Source organism: Danio rerio, chromosome 9, assembly GCF_052040795.2.
Source record: "Danio rerio strain M-AB ecotype USA chromosome 9, GRCz13ab, whole genome shotgun sequence".
Taxonomy (NCBI): domain Eukaryota; kingdom Metazoa; phylum Chordata; class Actinopteri; order Cypriniformes; family Danionidae; genus Danio; species Danio rerio.
This window is the reverse complement of record NC_141029.1, coordinates 24,683,185-24,703,899: the sequence shown is the minus strand read 5'-3', so window position 1 is coordinate 24,703,899 and position 20,715 is coordinate 24,683,185. Positions and strand designations below refer to the sequence as shown.

General features: G+C 38.9%; 1 protein-coding gene across 5 annotated transcripts; it reads right to left on the bottom strand.

Moving 5' to 3' along the window:
* Window positions 1-233: 233 nt before the first annotated feature.
* On the bottom strand, window positions 234-20,177 carry rif1 (replication timing regulatory factor 1). 5 transcript variants are annotated; one of them, XM_087266860.1, is made up of 37 exons: window positions 20,025-20,177; window positions 19,733-19,835; window positions 19,026-19,147; window positions 16,496-16,574; window positions 16,255-16,351; window positions 16,030-16,160; window positions 15,834-15,925; window positions 15,561-15,750; window positions 15,378-15,470; window positions 14,683-14,821; window positions 14,403-14,554; window positions 14,134-14,248; window positions 12,872-13,048; window positions 12,589-12,699; window positions 12,385-12,447; window positions 12,191-12,291; window positions 10,844-10,930; window positions 10,688-10,761; window positions 10,042-10,222; window positions 9,846-9,953; window positions 9,624-9,773; window positions 9,421-9,520; window positions 9,053-9,320; window positions 8,934-8,976; window positions 8,656-8,855; window positions 6,400-6,493; window positions 6,175-6,306; window positions 5,931-6,073; window positions 5,738-5,827; window positions 5,588-5,648; window positions 2,549-5,479; window positions 2,314-2,436; window positions 2,151-2,240; window positions 1,889-2,004; window positions 1,061-1,214; window positions 842-986; window positions 234-737 (listed from the first exon to the last, which is right to left on the bottom strand). In XM_087266860.1, exons 3-37 carry the CDS (start codon window positions 19,136-19,138, stop codon window positions 502-504), a joined length of 7,179 nt encoding a protein of 2,392 aa, XP_087122986.1. In that variant the 5' UTR covers window positions 19,139-19,147; window positions 19,733-19,835; window positions 20,025-20,177; the 3' UTR covers window positions 234-501.
* Window positions 20,178-20,715: the final 538 nt, after the last annotated feature.

Sequence of the window (20,715 nt, the reverse complement as noted above, 5' to 3'; positions counted from 1 at the left end):
TTTTTATAAATTGCCACAACGTTTTCACAACAGCAGTTTGTGTTTGTTTGTTTTTCCAAAAAGTGCATTGGATAGATTTGATCCAGAAAAATAAATTATTAAAATGATTGTTAAAAGTATCCTTTGTGATTTATGTGTGTACATGCAGTTAAATCACAAATGATATGCAGTTTTTTTAATTCCAAGCAATTAAAACAAAAGCACTAAAATGGTAAAAGTAGAGCAAAGAGAGGTTGTATTAATACTATAACTTTATTTAAAAAAACAAAAAAATGCTTCCTTGGCATCTCAGCACAATTTTACAACCTTAAAAATCACTCCATAAAATACAGACACTTACGTAGTAATGGAAATGGCTTTTGGCCATTCAAGTCTATTCTCAGAGACCATAATTAGAAATTAACCTATCCTAAAATTCAAGCTAAAACTTGAGGAATGAGCAGTCCACAGTTAATCTTCAAGTTAAAAGGTAATTCCTGTCAGGAAAACAGTCTCTTGTCTTCATGGCAAGCTATCGTCCAGATTACTGAGCAAGCGGGACTGCATATTGGTCACAATGCTCCTCATCATTCCACTCAGATGTTCATGCATCAGACCCAACTGACTGGCTGAATGCTGACCGAGTTCCTCAGGCGTAAAGCGTTCACCAAGAGCTACAATATCTGAGAGCAAATCATGAGATAGGTTCTCTTCAGTCACCACTTCTGAATTTACTTCCACTTCTGAGGCTTTGTCTTCTGAAAAAAAGTTTTAATTTTAATAAAAAGAAGAAATTACTCAGCAAGTCACTCACATCTGAACCTATCGCCAACAATGAACATGACAGAAAAGGAAGAAATACCTTGAGTCTCTGATTCTGCTGTTTGAGCCTCTGGTCCTGATGTTTGCTCCTCATCTTGGTTTTGAGGAAGCTCCATCTCTTCAGGTTCAGACGTCATTTTCTCCATTTCGTCAAAACTCTTCAGGTCATCCGAACGTCCTTTTCTCTGCATGACCAAATGTGAGGTGTGAGAACGATCTTCCACAATATAAGCCAATGTTAAGAAGACTGGCACATTACCTGTTGTTCATGATATGTTTTAAGTGCTTTCCTCACATTGGACAGCTTAGGTGAGCGAATAGGAAGAGACTTGATTTCATTAGGGGTAAGAGCACTCAGATCTCCTACTGTCTTAATGTTCCTGGCTCGAACAAGCTGGCCAAAGCCACGCGGCCTGAACAGAGGAATAACCATATGGCGATTAGTAGCACTCTTAATCACAAATGTGAAACAATAATAATAAAAAAAAAATCCCTGCTCAACTATGAAATCTAATAATGAGAACAGAAAACCATTACAGACTGAAGCAGAGCTCTGCGCGGGACTGAATCCACTCAATATATTTGCCAACTACTGAATTGAGTTTCAAATATCATATCAGCAGCGTTTCTATACACGTAGCAGGTACATATTGGGCCAAGGAAGAATGTAAAATGTACAGATATTGAATATGCCTCCCAAAAAAGTCCAGACAATCTATAACAAGCGTCACAGCACCAAGGTGGATGTGTGCACTCTCTAATTCACACACACACACACACACACACACACACACACACACACACACACACACACACACACACACACACACACACACACACACACACACACACACACACACACACACACACACACACCTACTACTACAGCAGATGCTCCCTCTCTCGAGAGAGCACTATATTGTTAGACTGCAGTTTAAATTACACTAGAGTAACCACCCTCTATTGCATTTTATTCTGAAATTCATTCCTGCGCACAAGAAATCTGGTCAGGTACCGTGGCTCCAATAGAGACCTCTAGACTGAAGCTAGCTGTACTAAAGGGGAAACAGGAGTGAAACTGGCTCACCACATGTTGGAGGAAATCTGTGGCAGAACAGCTTCTACTGGAGTAGAGCAGCCAACAAGTGCTGGATAAACACAATCTTTAGGAATAGGACGTGGCTCCTGGCTCATCTCTGAAATCTACAATACAGAGGAACATCTGAATGCCATTTCCATTTGGAGATACAGATTAAATAAAGCAACTGGATAATATTTAACTATTCACTTTAACATTTTCCGCATTGTCTTCATGTCTCAAATCTATGACTGAAAAAGAAAGTACTCACCAGACATTTTTTAGAGCTTTTGGATCCAGGGCTACGGAGGTTACGTGGACTCAGACTTGTATAGCCGCCTTTTGTTGGTGTAGTGATATACTGCAACAAAAGAAGATATTTAATAACAGAAAACACTTAGATCCAGACGTAACAATTTCAAAGCTCAATTTACCTTTGACTGTCCACTCAAGACTTTTGACCTAGGTGAACTTGTGCGAATAACCGGACTACGACGATCAATGTCATCAGCCAGTTCTTGCTGGTAAATTGGAGTTGCAAAAGACACTCGACGTGACTGCACACAACAAAAATGTAAAATATATAGTCAAAATACTTATGCAACAGTAAATTAAGCTATACAATTACATATGCATTAATGGATGCATGGTAACTTATGCTGTCATTACCTTGGGAATGGGGGATGGAGTCTCCTCTTCACATGCTCTCTTCTGACCCTTCTTCAGAATACTGGTAGACGGAGAAGCAGATGGTGACCAGACTCGAGACCGACTTCTAGTTGGACTCTGGCCAGGCTCCAGTTCACCACTGAGTGCGCTTAACAGTTTTGGCTTGGGTGGAGAATCCAAGCAGGCTTCAATTGTGCTACTTTGGGGCACTACAGGTAACTCTTCTTGGACATCTACAGGAAGATCCTGGTTATTAACCTGCATCTCTTCTTCCTTTTCAACAAGAGTAATTTCCTTGTCAAGCAAACCTTTTCCATCTAACTCTTCAGACAACACAGCCTTCTCTTGTCTCTGCTCTGACACAGCAAGGTCTTCTCTTTCCATTACTGCTGGGTTAACGGCATCTTCCTGCTGGACATGAGAAGACTCTAGCTGCTCCTGGCATATTGGTGCATCGTCCACTGGACGACCTTGACTTGGAGAGGTGTCTTGAGGTGTTGAACTCTGGACAGGTTCTTGGCTTACTGAAGTGTTTTCTAATCTATTTTCTCCTTTGTGCTTTTGACCACCTGTGGATCCAGAACTTAATCGATTCACTTCTTCTACAAGCTCCTTGCTCGAATCCTTCATTGGTTTGGATGATCCAGGCTGTGCTTCTTTCTCCACTTCTGGTAGCTGAGAAACAATTACCCCAAGTTTTGTAATGGGACTTTCAGAAGGCGAAACCTCAGATGGGAGATCAGCAGGTAAGGCTGAAAGTGATGGAACATCCGCAACAGGGACTTCTTCAATTGCTGAGCTTTTGTTTTCTTCTGATGCAGTTGTTGGGCTTGACTGATCAGGTTGAGAGTTCAAGATGTTGGCAGCAAGTGGAACCTGTTCATTTTTTAGATCTTGTGATTCTTGGAAGTCACTGTCCTGTGAAAACACATCACGGTTGTTGGAAAAGCAGTTGCAGTTTTTAGATCGTCTACGTGCACGGCCCCGTCCCTTTGTATGTGGGCATTTATGCAAAACATCTGTCTTTTTAAAATCTTCTGATCCAGTTTGCGAAGATTCATTAGCTTCTTCACCCTCAGCCTTGACGGTTTCTTTTTCGTCTGTATCAGTTAAGTCAGTATCAATTTTGTTGTTTGATGCTGCTTTTTCCGTGATAATCTGTTCATGTGGTGCACCACAAGGGGCAGGGACTTCCTCTTTATTCTTTTGCTCAAGTTCTTTGGTCTCACTGACTGAAGTATTCGAGATATTTTCAGGATCTGCCTCATCCTTTGACGTCTCCATTAAAACCTCTGACTGAACATCGTCCTTTTCTGGTACCATCTCAATAACTTTGAGTTCTGAAGCAACAGGTAACACCTCTGTTGATGGTGGTTTTCGCAGCCTCTTTTTAGGCCTTGCCCCATCTTCTCGGCTATCAGAGTTTTCAGACTCCATACTCTCAGGAGACAACAAACCCCTAGAACGTCGAGTTCTGTATCTACCAAGCTCTTGTGATGACTCCTTGCCTGCACTTAACTCCTCTGTATTTACCGCTGATGTGGAATCTTTACTAGACTCTGCACCTTCTACGGTTCTCCTCCTCATAGCTCTTCCCTTCACTCCTGTTGGAGTTTGGGAGTCTGTCTGATTCAAGTCTTCTTTGATCGGCACACCAGATATCTCCAGTAACTTAGTTTCAGATCTCCTCGATCTTCGTTTACGGACAATTTGCTGGCTATCCGACTCGGAGTCAGACGTGGTAGACTGTATATGCTTCTGTCTCGCTGCAGATGAAGCGTTTTGAGAGTCATTATTTGTCTCCTTTTCTGTGGATTCTTCAAGTTGTGTTTTTGTCTCCTGTCTACCTAACGACATACTCTCAGACTCGCAGAGAGCTGGCAGTCTCTCTTTGCTTTGGCTATTTGACTGGGTTACAGGAGAACTCTTCGGAGATAACTCAGTCTGGCTTAAGTCTTTATTGGCATGCACACCTACTGTCTGTGGAGGGTCAGCAGCGGAAATCTGTGAATCGCTTTGGCTGAGATCTCCTTTCATTTCTTCATTGTTCAGCTGGTCTTCCATTTTATTGGTCTCAACCTTTTTTTTCCTTCTTCCAGTCAAAGTACTACTAGGTGAAGCAAGAAGGGGCTTTTGTGAGTTTATTATAGCAGAGTCTGCAAGTTGACTGGCTTGTTCTTGAGATTTACTTTTTATTTCCTCTGCATCTTGCCCTGGACGAACAGGTTTACTTCGCCTTCTGCCAGACCTTCTTGGTTCTTGACTAGCTAGAGAATCATTAGGACTCTGTGAATTTTTTTCAGGAGTCCCCTGTGCCTCCGCATGGGCTTTAGACACAGGACTGCTTTTAATACCCAATGTGTCACCAGATACTTGGGTTTGGGTATCTGGAACAACATCTTCCTCATCTGTACCTTCACATGGATTAGCTCCCACTGACTTCTCATCTTTTACTTCCATGCTAGCATGCTCATTTTGAATGGACATGTCAATGCTGCTCATCTTTTGAGATTCCTGAGAATCCACTTTTTTAATCTGAGGTTGAGAATCATTTTGATTTGATGTTGATGCCTGTGAAGCCTCCAGTCTTCTTGATCTCCGGGTGAGCGTACCTGTAAATGCAGGACTTGCAGGACTTGTCGATTTCCCTTCAGCATATTTTTCTAAGGTTATAAATGACTGACGCCTGCTGTTAGGTTTAGGAGGTGTGCCAGATACCACATCAGATGAACTTGAAATATTAGGACTTGTCCCCTCCAATGCGCTTTTCTCAAGCCCACTCACATCAACTGAGACACCAGTAGATGGTGATTGATCCATCTCCAAAGTTTGATCTTTATTCCGCGTAGCTTTATCTGGAGTTTCTATATCAGAACTGGTGACTTTTTGGACTTTAACATCTGTGGTTGGTTCTTCATTTGAGGCAACCTCCTTTTTTGGGGAGAATGACATACAAGCATATTTATACACACAATTGAAAAGATGCATGCATATATTCACCACATAACTAAAATATCAATGCAAAAAGTTTAAATTTACCCTCAGTTGAACACTAGCCGCTTCCACAGGATGATCCTTCTCACCTTTAGGCAATGTGTCCCTAAACAAACAGATTGTTAATATATTTAGATTTAGTTTTACACACTGCATTACTATAAGAAAGCTGAGCAATTATATAATAATACATACATTGACTCCTCCTGACTCTCAGTATACTGTAAAAAGACTGTGGTGTCCATGGAGGCATCAAGATTATTGTACAGGGCAGGAATGTCAACCCTTAAGGAAACCAAAAATAAAATCCAGAAATGCAAACAAAATTCTGACTTTGTAAATGGCTGCTGTCATGAAAATAATTGCAATTTGACTAAAGCAAACTTACCGTTTAGTCCTTTTCACTTCCTTCTGATGCTCAGTCAGGACTCTCTCTTTCATCTCAGGTGGAATAAAAACAAAATCTTCAGATGCTTCCTCCTCAAGAGCTTCTCGTCTTAAAGGCTTGGGGGAGCCAAAGTCCAGCTTTACCTAAGAGAAGCAACAGGTGTGATTTGTTGTATTGAGGGGCATAGCTACTAATCAAGTAAAAACTTAGTTTGGATTCATGTCGACCATACAGTCTAACTTACAGACACTGGTTTTGATGTGGTTACAGAACTTTTTCCTGTTAGCTCTTCTGCTCTTGCCAAAAGAGAGTCCCTCTTTCCCACAGAGGTCACTTTTACCCCGCTAATCTGAGGCTCCAGCTGAGAACTCTCACTCTAATGAAAGAACATAACATTACTTTAGCATATTTAAAGTAAATAGTGAAGGTTGTATCATTTTAGGGGCAAACATTTGCACTATTGGCATACCATATATGTTCCACTGTAATCATCTGGTACATCAACAACTTCAAAACCAGGTAAAATCAGTGGAGTCTTCTGCTTAGCCTGATTTAAAACACACCTGTGGAGAAAAAAAAAACATCAGAAAATGTGCATAGGCTTCAAGTTATACATGTTTGTCTAAAGATGCTTTTCCACTGCACCCGACATTCGGACACGACTGTTGGAATATGCCTCCTTGTGGCAGTCGCACAATTTTCAATTTTGTTGTGCACCATGGTAAAATGAATGAATACCAAACCCCCTAGTTTTTTTTTTTTTGCAATTACGTGATCACCGAATCTAACGCAAAAACAACAAAAAGTCACAATTTTTTGCAATCCAACAAAATTCTTAATTTAAACAAAATAAATTTGTAAAATAATTAAATAATCTCATAAAAAATCTAATTCCAAATCATAATCATGTTCATTTATTTCAGCTTGCAATTAATTGTCTTGCATAACTTCTAGACGTTGCATACGCAGTGCACATGATGCATTTGAGTCTCTCGAAAAATGACATCCCACCGGCGCTCTCACAATCCTTACATTACATGAGAGCGGGGGAATTGTTTTGCAGCCTGTGCAGTAAGCAAATGCAGATGAAGCACGAGTGACTTGCATGTGAAGTCAATACAAAGATGCGATTAGACATTTTGTGCATTTGACGGGCTTCAGACTACAAAATAAACTGAGCAAACATTAAACGGAGCAGTGGAACAGACAGAACAGCCAGGAGCTTGTAATGATGGAGGTTGGTTCAAGGATGACGGCCGCTGGATGTGACCGAATTGAAGGACATTATTTGTGCTTTACATTTATGGCTGGTATTATGATCTGCTAAAAATCGTTAAATGTTTTCGTTTAAATCTTTCCCTGCAGTTAACGAGAGAAAATGTTTACAGCAATCCGTATTTTAGGTGCATTACGGAAGGGAAAGCCCTAATGCATGTCCTGAGTGTGATAGCTCCTTGATGACAGATGCTCAGAAGTGGACAGAAAGATATATAGTTGACAGAAAGATTCTTATTTTTCCTATCTTCTTTTGATATTTAGGCTTTTTAAAACCTTTAGGCATCTTAATGTAATGTCCATGGCGTGATTTATGCACGTGATGCATGTACTAGTTTTATACAAGTTTACTTGTATAACTCTGTTGAAGTCTGTTCTGAAAAGAAAGTGTCAGACCTGGCGTCATTCGCTATTGTTTTTTAAATGACGCGCGACTCGCAATAACAGGTGAAAATCTGATCTACCTGCTTACACTTCAGACACGACGGCACAGATCCGATTCATATTGGATAAATTACCACATATGAACAAGGTCTGAATCTGATTTGAGTAAATCGGAATGCATGTGATTTGTTCCTGCTTAAGGCTGATTTATACTTCTGCGTCAAACGCCGGCGTATGCTACGGAAGTATGAAACGGCATATGAAACTAGCGTTTCGGAAGTGTTAATGCAGACCGACAGAGACAGCGCGCAGAAGTATAAATGCACAGCCACGCACATTGCATGCGCCGTGGGTTACGCCGGTCACCTGTATAAATCAGGCTTTACACGTACATGGGCTATAGCCGATCTTTGCCTCATGGGAGAAACAAATCGGAATGGACTCACTTGAATCGTGCAGTGTAAATGCGGCCTAAGAGTTACACAACCTTCATTTGACTGCGACATTTGACTTCATTTTTATGATTTGTGTCATTTTTTCAGATTGCACACCTAACATAGAAGGCTACCTAATATGGTAAATAAAAATTTAAAAAAATTTAAAATACGCAAAATTGTCTACAAACTTCTGGGAATTATCACGGTCTTATTTTTTAAACCACAAAAAAAAAAAAAGCTTGTGAAAAATTAGGGGGTCTGGAATACTAGAAACTCCGACCGCAAAAGTTTTTGGAGGGAATGTGGAGACATACAAAAAACATTTTATAACTCCTTTAAGAATAAAAATGTTTTTTAATATAGACTTATTTCTGATTTAAGAAATAAACTACTATTTCTCATCTTGCGTACACAGACCCGATTGGACAACACTGGAATACGTCACATCTGGTCGTCTGGTCGCATATAGTCTAGTTGCAGGAGTTCAAATATTTTAACGAAGCCGCATACGGACATGACTGGAACTCCACGCAGCTCCCGCACTACACTCTATTAAAAATAAATGACTTCCAGTCATTCACTTATCGTGTGCAGTGAAAAGGTGGCTTAACAATAAAATGAAAGCTTACTTCAGAGGTTCTGGGTAACTCAAGGTGAGCGCATTTCCAAAAGTGGCATTCCAGAATTGAGTGACCACAGAGCAAACCTGTTTGCTCTTGTGCAAAAAAAGTACACAAAGCAAGGGCGACAACACAGTGAGGAATTCATCATCATGGAGAGTCAAATGTGTCTGAAGGCAGCCTAGCAAGTCTGCGGCCAGTTTCTCCAGCTAGAAAATAAAAAATATATTATTATAAAAATCTAATTTTCCCTCTAAATAAAAGACTACACCTTAGACAAAATTTACCTTGTGCCCAAGTTCTGGACTGAGCTTTGATGGGTCATCACAACTTAAAAATGAATTAAGAAACATTGTTACAAAAGAAACATTATTTTCTGTGAATGAAATGAGAAAAGTGCACTCACCAGGAGAACTGCTCATAAAGACGTGCAAGTGGTTTGGTGAGGCTGGAGAGCACCTCTTGTAAGAATGAGGGAAGGGTAATATTAGTGAAAAGAGAGGTCAAGATTGACACCAAGGCAGAGCCAATTCCATTTAAAGGCTCTGCAGATTCTTCTGAATGGTCTGCAGTGAGAAAAGCCTCTAGAGTCTGTATCAGAAGAGTGTGGAAGGTTGAGAGATTCCCGAGGGCTCTGCTTCTCTTGCGTACCCAACTCATGGGTGTACGAGGAGCTTCAGAGAAAATGAGACAATCAATTAAAAAAAGAATTAAAAAAAAAAAAAAAAACACAAGATAGTGTTATAAAACTGAAATCTGAAGCCAAAGCCTTACATTTCATCTTCTGCTGGAACTGAGGGGTATATGGAGAAAAGTCCATACTCTCAACGATGATGAGCAAGATGTGTGCTATTGCATCTAGCATAGACAGACTCTACAACAAAACCAAGAGGAGCAGAAATTACATAACACTCAACAGTCCTAATAGGTGTATAACTGAAGTAACATTCTAAATAATAAATAATAATCATAAGTACTTTTAGAGCTTCACGGTCAAGAGAGGCAGAGATCTTGACACACAACTCTTCACAGCATGTATTCTCCTCTGCTGTGGCAACCAAAGCTGAGCAACGGGCAAAAGCCTTGTAAAGCCTGGACCATGTGCTGATCATGGCCTTCTGAGTGGTCTAAAAAGAGAAGCATTAATTTAAATAAGTGAAGAAAGAACCAATTATGAGAAAATAAGGACACTCTCTGACCTGTGGTAAGGCTGAATAAGGCAGCAGGTGGATGACGGGGAACATCAACGCACTGTAAATGGCACTGAAGTTATGCTCCAGAGCATCGCCTTGGTTGACTTCATTGGTCTGTTTTGGACAATGACTCATCACTGAGTATGTCAAGTACAAGGTTAAATACATTCATTCTACAGCACAGATGATTGGAAGTCAGTACCTGAGTAATTGTGTCCGTCAGAGGACTTACAACCATACTCCACATTCTCCAGAGCTGCTTCTTGTTTTTAACGGTCTCCACACTCCCATTAACTGCTCCTAAAACCGCCTCTCCAAATGCCAAGGGCGATGTGGGTCCACAAAACCCACAGCTTACAAGGGTCTCCAAGCTTGAAAAAAATCTGACAGATAACAGAAACAAATGGCACATTTAAGCAGTCAAAATTATTCATATTTACCAAATAGTGAGGCAATGTATTTTGGTGCACTTAAACAAAATAGATGTATTAAAATAATGTCACTAAACATATTTTAAAAATTAAAAGATAATACAATTAAATTCAAGCAAAAATATTGCAAAAAAAATAATTAAAACCTTTTTTTTTTTTTTTACATTTTCTTTCCTTTTGATTTTTCCTCTTTTTTTAAATCTGTACTTAATATTTTTCTCTAACATAAATTTGGGTGTACTGGTAAGTTATTTTGTTAGATAAGCTCCAGATTTGGCTTCAGTACTGACTAATAAAATGTACATGCACAAATATAATATTGTACAGCTTCCTATTAAAGATATAAATTTAAAAGATAGATTTGTGAGAGGTGTACTTATGTATGCTGAACACTGTACATTTACTGTTTATACTCACCTTTCGTCTTCAAGAAATGATGAGAGCTGGTTACTTTTATAGAACAGCAGTATTAGGAAAAGTGCAGGAGTACCCTGGAAAGGATGTGGGATTTATTTGTACATTCAAAATACGAGCATGAATTTAAATGGATATAAAATGACAAAAGATACTTACGTTTAACACGTCCATGTTTGCCACTTGATAAGCTGCAGAACCAAGCACCTTCTGAGGTATTCCCTTTACAGTGGCTTCCAACAGAAGCTGCAATGAACAGTGTTTGAGCAATGACAATGTGCACAGACAGCAGAGCTAAACCAAAAACTAGTATTTAAATTAGAGAGAAAAATAGTTTGATTAATAAACTCTAACAATTAAAAATCTCAACAAATCTAACAATTCTCTTTAAGCAGAATAATATAATAATCTGCTAAATTAAACTTTAGTATTTTAAAGAGGTGACTGTGCAATTGGCTTGAGGGTGCCATTTAAATCCCTGTACAAAGAGATGGCATGAATTGTCATGGGCGTAGCACTGTGCTTTTAATGTGGTGTGACCGACTTAATCACTAAAGAATGCAGACAGTGGTAATAATGTACTGCAAAAAATATTACAACAAAATCATATCATCATTACAGATAGATGAATAGAGAATAGGCCTTCAAGAACAAGTTTGGTGATCCCTGGTCTAAATGGTCTGAAACGTATTCTAAAGAATAATGTGACAGAATAAAATCTAGTTTGTATGTAGTTTTCTAATGTATATTTTCCTTTTTAAAATATATATTTTCCTCAATGCTTTATCAGCAGTGTCACATGATCCTGAAGAATTAATTCTTGAACATTTAGACCAGTAGTCCTCAACCACCAGGCTGTGGACTGGTATCAGTTCGCTGATCAATTGGTACCAGGCTGCACAAGAAATAATTATTTCTGTTTTATTTATTATCTTAGTCTTAACGATCTTTTTTTTTTTTTTTGAAAAATGACCATATTCTCTTGCTTGCATCTCGGTCACTTGAGCGCCCATATTTATCCTACAAGCAACGAAATGGGTAAGAAACAGACATCTTTGGAAAACTTTTTTGCTAAGGGGAAAAGGACCCTTAATCTGCCAAGGAACAGATCCACAACCCATGTGTCAACAAATCAGGTGATTTGATCATGTCTGTGCAAGAAGATAAACTGCTGGAGATCACAATTGACAGCAGCCTTTTAGGGGCCTTTTACATATCCAATCTTTTCTAGAATTTGCGCAAGTTTGTTATTTCAAATGGAGGTGCACGGCTTGTGCCTTCCAGACGCACCCAGTCAAATGAATGCTGCAAGTCACGTGAAGTGACCGATCAGCTTCATACCTTGTATGGAATATACACATTTCGTTAGACTAATTATCTCAGACCAACACAGAACACCCAAACACTGCAATTCTACATAAATAAAACTTGTATCAGAGTGACAGCAATGTTTTGTAAGCTTTTTAATCTCTCAGAAAACGGTTGGACCACTTGATGTTATCTTACCAGTGCACGTTCAGGAGGCAGAGCGTCTGATGACAAAATGGACTGCAATGCCTGCAGGAAAAGTGTGAGGACCTCTGAACCCTGTCGCTCCTTTTTATTTCCTATTGAAATGATTGAAAGGAAAACTATTACTACACGCCAGTGTTTCACAACACATCTATGCAAATAACGTATAATACTAAACAATCACCTACCAGCTTCAATTGCTGCACTGACAGAAATGATCAGGTTGCTCCAAATAAGATTAAGAAGTGCTTCTGTAGAAAAAAACATCAGGTGATGTGAACAAGGGCAAAATTAGCATGCTGATGGTCTAAATACTAAGAGACTTTTGCCTACATTATTGATGAGAAGATAAATTCAATCTGACATCATGCTGATGAAATTACACCAAATACCTGGAGCATGCTTCCCTACAGTAATGATGCCTTCTTTGCTGGCAGATATGAGGGTAGAAGCATGTCTGCTGAAGGTGGAAGGGCTGGTAAAAAGCGGGTGCGTCAGGGGCTCTAAAAAAACAAAATGGAAATTAAAAAAAAAATAACTGATAGTTGTGAAGCATTTACAGGTTCATTAATCTAATAATTAAATTCATATTATGTATATTGACATTGGATCCACTTCTCAAAGTTCATAAACACCATTAATTCTCAAAGCTCATATACTGCAGTGTATGCTTACCCAGGCTGAGCTGAAGGTTTTCTCGAGCAGCTGTGACTGTGACCTCTGGACCCACAAGCCAGTGCAGGAGCATCTCTAGTCCCAGGAGCTGAATGGAACGATAGGACTGAGGCGCCTGCATGCTGCTGTTCAGATTCATGCGAGGAGTCGTGCTCGGCGTGCTGCAGGAGGGAATGCCTGGAGAATAGCAAGATGAAGCATGATCACATACAGTACAGCTAGTAGACCACATCAGTCCAGGTTATGCAGAAGTCATGCAGAGACAACACCAGAGCGTTCTTTTGAGCAAGACAGATCATCATTTAAATGTGCAGTGTGGGGACTTGCTGATTGTGGAGGGATAACGTTTAAACTGACTTGTTGCTCAGACAGAATTGAAGAGATCTGACAAATGCACATTCTGGAATGATAGTAGTTTCTTTTTATGACATTTTGGCACTATTTAAACCTGGTATTTAGAGAGTACAGTACAGGGTTTCAGTCGGTTGTCAAATTGAAGACTTTAAGACCATTATGATTGCAATTTTAGACCTATACACAGCTAAACATTAATATTTTTTTGACAGGCCAGCTAGTTCTGCAAATAGTTTTTGTATTAATGGAAGATCATGTAAAGGGATGTGTTGCTTTAGTTTTCTTTCCCTGATTAGGGAATTTGATTAGCAGAATGTGCAGTAAAAATGTCTATTAGTAATCTCTAATAGTGTCTCTTTGCAATAAAACTCTTTAGATGGATAATTCATGATTGGGTGTCAGATCGATAAGGTAGGTTTAACTGGACATACGAGAATTAAGACCCATTTAAATTATTTATGAGCTACAACCATATATTTCTGTGAATTAGAGACTTTAAGGCCTAAAATAGTTTTTGAAATTTAAGACATTAAGATTTTAAGACCCCGTGGATACCCAGTAGTAACCACTTCCAAAAAATTATGTGGCAAAAAGACAAGCCACAAGATATACATTTAAGAGCATGTTAACACCAGCTGGAATAATGCATCTCAGCTGATCATTTGTGAACGGAGCACATAAAATGCATATTAGCTGAAGGAAACAGAGAGGGCAAAAATACATGCCAAGATTGTGAACAAAAAGATGCATCAAGGTGTTTAGACAGAAAAAAAATTTCAACACATCAAGTTTAAACGATGATGTGCTTTTATTTCCATGGCAACAGCGTTAACTACTACAAATATATGATGAAATTAATTTCTATTCCATTTTTAACAACTTAGATGGGTAGTGGAAATGAACTATACCTGACTTAGGGGTGTTAGGTGTGCCATTGCTTGGGTTAGAGGTTCGAGCAGGTGTAGTCGGGCTCTGAAGTGAAGAATCAGAAGGAAGTGTGCTGTGCAATAGAGGCACGCCAACCTTTAAAGAAAAGTGATGGGATAAAAGAATAAGGACATATGTGCACTGCTCTTAGTAACCAGCAGAACTAAAGCCATGAAATGCTTACAACTGTCTGCAAAAAAACTAAATAATAAATTATCAGATTTTAATGTCCAAATTCAGTAAATGTTACCTGTTCAAAGTTAGCAGACAGGTTGGGTCCGAGCTTGACAGCAAGATACCACCAGACCTCCAGCTTGGTAAGCAGAAGAGCTTCAGTCCTGACTTGGATGGAGCTGAGTGGCTGCATGAGGAGCTTCAGACGCTTGCTACTGCACAGGATATCTGCTTAAAAAAAAAACGACACAACTTAAACTTGAGCACAGGAGTTTTCAAAATAATCTTTTACAATTTCCAAATATTCCACAGGTATTTACTCAGAAAAAGAAAACAATATATAAATATAAACTTGCCTGGATTAAGGGCAAAATTGTCAATGAGGCTCTTCCAAGCTATGAAAGCAATCTTCTTAATATTAGGAGAAGAGTTGCGGAAACCCAGCTCCTCTAGATACAGCAAGGAGTTAATGAAAGCACCGCCTTTGTGGAGTAACTAAAACAAAAGACACATTTTTACTACTTCACACTGACAATCATAAGATACACACCTGAGGAAATAAGAAACACTTCTACAATTCAAACCAGGAATTTGATGTTTTCAATCCAATCACAAGTGGATAACACAATGTAGGCAAAAAGTCTCCTTTCAACCACTTCCAGGGGTAGTTGTAAATTCATTAGATCAGTTTGCTTTCATAGTGTCAACAACTCATGTGGTCAATTGTGTTCAATGTACACCCTGAAAGACCACCTACTCGCCTAACACGATTGTTACTAGATGTCTTATAATAAAGCTCACAAGGTTTTCATACTTGCACTGTACCAAAACACACAGGTTACAATTAGGTTTAATTTGGTTGATTTACAACTCTTAAGCTGCATAAAACGGGCTTAGTTATTCAACTGTAATTCGATGACCCCTACAAATTACAAAAATAAAAACAGAAATGAATCTACACTGACTGCTTGTAATTAGATTACTAAAAACATGTTAATACCAGGTGGAAACAGGGCCTTCAAAAGCAGCATATGTTGACTGAGCATCTTACCTTGCCCAGAAGTCTTACAAACAAAGGCCAGAGTTTCAACATGTTTGTCTCGTTCTTAGACGCAAAGAGCTTCTGCATTTCAGGGATGAGCACCTACAGGATTCATAGCAGTAATGCAGTAAGATGGTTATTTATACTTTACATTGCACAACATAGAACTTATCGTCAATTATAATCACTTACAGAAGACATCATTGGCTCAACAATGGCTGCCACTTCCTGCTGTTTCTCCAGAAGAAGAGGCATGCCGAGCTCCAGGGCAGCTGCCGCTCGCAGACGCACTTTATTGGCCGAATGAACCACCAGAGGAATAACAAGTTTAGCCCAGCAAACAGCACCAACAGCCATCGGAACAGGGGCCTGCTCCAGTAACCTGAGGATCAACACCTTATTACCAAGTACATCTAGTATGATGATCAATGCATTATGGCGGAAACTTTTTAAACTGTAGCAAACCTTATGATGACATTGAGTGACTCGTGGTCAATGAGGATGGACTGCACCTCTCTGGTCTGCATCGCTTCTAGGCTCTTGAGAATCTCTGGGGCCTGTAATACAAACATGCATATTAAATAAAAAAAAAATCACTAACAAAATAATTGAAGCAAAGAAAAATGATTAAATGAATGCCCGGCAGACTAAGCAAACAAACCATTTTGGATGCCACCTCTGGAGGGAAATTCTGTTTTGAAATGACCCACAATGCCCGAGTGCACGTAAACTTCTCTTTGGACTTTACCACAACATTGCAGAGCGTAGACAATATATTCTCTGAAATATTTGCTGCAGCAAAGAAAGAATATATTTGAAGGGAGATGTTAATTAAGGACATTACCAAAAAGCATATTATATTAAAGATGATGATATATTACTATACCTGGTATGACTGAAACTATGTGTGAGTGGAAGACACAGAATCCCAAAGCCTGCAGTGCAGCCTGACACAGCTCCTCATTCTCACTGGAGATGTGAACCTAAAAGACAATAAATATATTCAACTGCAGGGACAGACCAAGTTATCTGAAATAATTGATTGGTCTTAGACGAAAAGTCATTCATTCGTATACAATTGACTTCAGTGAAGTTTTTTTTTTTACTTATAGATATGACAAACTTACCAAAAGCACTTTACTAAGACGTGCAAAATGCTTAACAACCACAGGCAGAAACTGGCGTCCTTCTTCTCCATTAAGTCGGCTGGAAAAAAAGCACAATAAATGTAAAAGCTGAAACTTAACAGTATTCTTGCATGACACTGAAAAAATGTAGTTTAAAGTACATCATCGGGTTGAGCATAGGCATGAGCCAGTATAAGATTCTGACTGTATGATAAGCCTGGATAAAAATATCAAGGTTTCACAGTTTTACAGTATTGCGATTACTGCTCTAAAATATATATTTTTTAAATGTCTGAGTAAAAAAATAACTACAATCATTGACTTCTACTGTCTTCATTAGTTTCAAAAACACAGATTTTATTGCAATTTTAGGGTGCTTTCACACCTGTGAATTGATTCAGTTGTTCCGAAACAGTGATTACAAATGTTACATTGTTGCTCTTTGCTCTTGGAGCGGTTCGCTTTCACACTGCAAAGTTTCTAATTGGACCAAAAGAGCTAAAACAAGTCAAGTGCAAGTAAACTCTCCTCAAATTGGTCAGAGTGTCAGGGTTTATTTTGCAGCGTCCCGCTGTAAGCTGTCAGGAGAGGTGGTGGTTTGGTGGTGATTGACAGGGTGCGCGCACGCGACGTGTCTGAGGAGAGACGCGGTGGGGAGGGGTGAGAAGGGAGCGCGACAATGCCTACTTGAGGACCGGTAGGGAGACGCGAGATTACCGGGAGATCTTCACTCGTTTGCGGGCATCCAGAGACTCGCAAAACTTCCCGCCCTGCTCATAATTCTCTCTTTATATAGCCGTAAGCCTATTACACATATTCATAAAACACTGTGATATAACCGCGCTCGGATCGGATCGCTTTCTCACTGCAATCGAACCGCTCCAGGGTTCGTTTCAATCGAGCCGAGACCACCTCATTCAAGCGATCTCGGAGCGATTACTTTCGCGCAGAACAGAGCGCGATTACCCTGTTCACATATGCCAATCGAACCGCGCTAACTGGGCAAACGAGATACGTTCCGAAACAAAAGTGTAGGTGTGAAAGCACCCTAAATCAGCATCTTTGGAGATGTTTTCTGCCGAGTTGTCCAAAAAAAGTTTAAGAAAAATGGAAAAATAAAACCTTACATATACCATAGTAACGGTATAGCAGCAGAAAATTTTGGATGTTTTAAAACCTTTTTCAAACTGCTGTATACATTGAAACGGTTATCGTCTCATGCCTAGTTGAGCATCTATTTTAACCCTATTAAACAGGGTTCTATATAGCTGCAGACAATTACATAAATTAAATACCTTAGTTAAGATATCTTAAACAGATATCTTAAACAGACATGTGATCAGTCAAAAACCCTTGAATCTTGAAAAAAAGCAACATTCTCCAAATGATCAGCATTTACACATCCACAAACAAGTATTTAGCTCTGCCACGTTGTTAGTAAACAGTGCCTGGAGGGAAGTGACGACACATTGTCTGTGGCTCAGCAGTCATGTCCAAGTATAATTTACAACGTGCAGAAGATGTGTGTTTGCTTTAGGTTTTAATTTGAAGTAAAATCTCACTTTGCAAGTAAGCATTAAGAATTATTTGAGTAACAACACCATATTGAGTACTGTCACAACGCAACAATTGGGTGGTGTATGTTTGTTTGCACTTGCTTTAAATCTACACTCCCCTAAACAAATACTATGCATGTGGATAAGGTCATTGTTTAGAGAGACTTTCGTTTTTATGCGGTTGAAACAGCACATCAATGGTTTCATTTCCAATGCCGAAAATTATGTTTTCATGTAAACAAACAGGCAAAATAGTATAAAAAAATCAAATTTTTCGCTAAAATGGTTTGTGCAATTAGCAAATTTCTAAATTGAGAGGGTAACTGAAAAGAATCTGTCCATGAGTGAGACACAGGTTATGATTTTGCCTTCAAAATAAGGAATGACATGTTCTTTGTGTGAATAGTAGTGGAGTACAGTTATTACAGACATTATTCTTTGGAATGTAGCGAGATAAAAGATACCAAATAAAAAAACATAATATAGGTGGATAAATGTGCTTTAGTACAGTAACAAGAGGGAAAACCACTGCTGGTTCAATACATGTGCCCTGCTCAATGTTGGGACTTGTGGAACTGCTCATAGTTGGATTCGCTCTTCAGTGTTTGGACTTAACCACACTAAACTGAACTTCAACTATGAAAATTGTTTCATTTTACAATGTAGAATTGCTTCTACATTGTAAAAGCGCTATAGAAACGAAGATTAAATCATGTGGATGACATTCATTTGTAATCAATTTTCATTTGAAAGTAAGACATCTTTCAGGTTGAAATCTTACTTTGCTTCAAGCTAAAACCTTTTTTGGGGGTGAACTAACATTTTAATCAGCTTCTTATTCTCAATTTTACATTCGGTGTGGACAAAAAACCATCACCTACACATCTAAAAGAGCTAACAGCATGAAGATGTCATTCACACATTTCACTAAATCCCTACTGGATAAATACATGGACTCGAAGGCGGACACTTACTTTGCAATGGTGATGTAGGCATCCGTCTGCGCTGAAAGCCCAGCTGATTCATCTTCCAAACACTCCAGAAGAGGAAGGAGGCTGGTACTGGATAAAGGCACTGCCGCCATCATCCTCACAACCTGAAAACACACCAAAGTAATAAACACAAAATCAACTACAAGACACAACAATGCAATAAAATATAACAGTTTTATTTCCGTTGTGCAGTTGGAGCTGAGCAAAACTTGAAATTCTTGACCTCTGACCTTTAAACAATATATTTAGAACAAAATGACCCCTAGGACATGTGGGACATTTAAATGAATTCCACCATACTTGAGTTGTGCATCAAGTATTCCAATTCTGGACCAGCAGAACAAAATGACATTTAATGAATAACCAGCATGTGCAAGAAGAAAAAAAAACTACAATTCATAGTAAAATGGCAGTAAGTTTGTAAAACATTCAGTACATCGTTTTCTGTCGATACACAAACATCAATAATGTATACAAAACAAAATCCATGACGTTAATTTGTTTATTCATTAGTTTATAAAACATCTGGGCAAACAAAACCACACACACACATCATGCATGGGATGTTTAGCTAGCCAGGTGCACGATATGCTAACAACAACATGCGATCCGTTATTATTAAACCTCCGTGACAAAAACATCATCACGTATTCACTTTTTGATATACAGTTTTTAACAAAAGGACGTACCTCGGTTCGTCTTTAAAGCCTTATATGCAAATTCAATGGCAGATTATCGTCTGTACTTTAAAGCTATTGCGTTATCATGTGCGTTGTGCGTCGTGCTCCTCGCCTGCAGCGAACAGGGAGATCAAAATGTGAAGTTTACTAAAAAACGTATAAACATCGAGTATATTTTTGCCGTAATCAGTCTAATCCAACAGGAACTTCGCCTACAAAGACTGCAGAGTTAGCGAGCTAGTTACCCTCATCATGTTACCCACCCAACCCCCTGAGCACGCCACTGCTCAACACGTCTCACCTCGCGACTGAGGACTCGCTGACAGGCTCTGAAGGCGATTTCATCAAAACTCAAACTATATCAGAGGAATCGGAGGAGTTTATAGCGTAAAGTACTGCTAAATGTTCTCGACTACGTTGCGTCTGTCCACTCCTCACTCCCCGCGAAAATGCTGGCGCCAAACATGACGCGTTAAAAACGTCACCTTCAACCCCACGTCAGCTCCTCCCTTTTATAAATTATTTATACTTTGCCTCTAGTTGAATGAAAATTCCATCAAACTAGGGAATATTGGTCAGTTGTTTATCATAAGTGAAATTCGGACCTAGCATCTGCAAACATTTGCCTCACATCGTGTCATCAAGAGACCCACAAGAGTGCTATAGATACTTTAAAATTAATATTTTTTTATGTAAAAACAGGCTATTTGATTGATTACATTTAATTTTGCTAATTTGTATATTTCAAGAAAACATTTTCTTATGCATTGCTGAGTAACTATGAATAAGAATGTCCACAGTAATGTTGCATCATCAGCTTTGTTTGTTTATTTATTTGTCATTTCTTCAAAATATGAACCGTTCATAAAAATCTGAGTAGTTTTTCTTTTAATGCATAGCATTTGCTTTTTGGTAAACAATTAAAAAACCTTAGATAAACCTTAGACATTAGATACATCAATTACAACAGATGTTTGTAAGCATTAGTTGTA

Excerpts from the sequence above, each read along its gene's own strand:
- rif1 (XM_087266860.1), bottom strand. The coding sequence starts at position 19,138 with ATGATGGCGGCAGTGCCTTTATCCAGTACCAGCCTCCTTCCTCTTCTG. Across the intron at positions 2,005-2,150 it reads AAAGCTCTAAAAAATGTCTG|ATTTCAGAGATGAGCCAGGA; the intron begins GTGAGTACTTTC and ends TCTGTATTGTAG. Across the intron at positions 1,215-1,888 it reads CAGATTTCCTCCAACATGTG|GCCGCGTGGCTTTGGCCAGC; the intron begins GTGAGCCAGTTT and ends TCCTCTGTTCAG.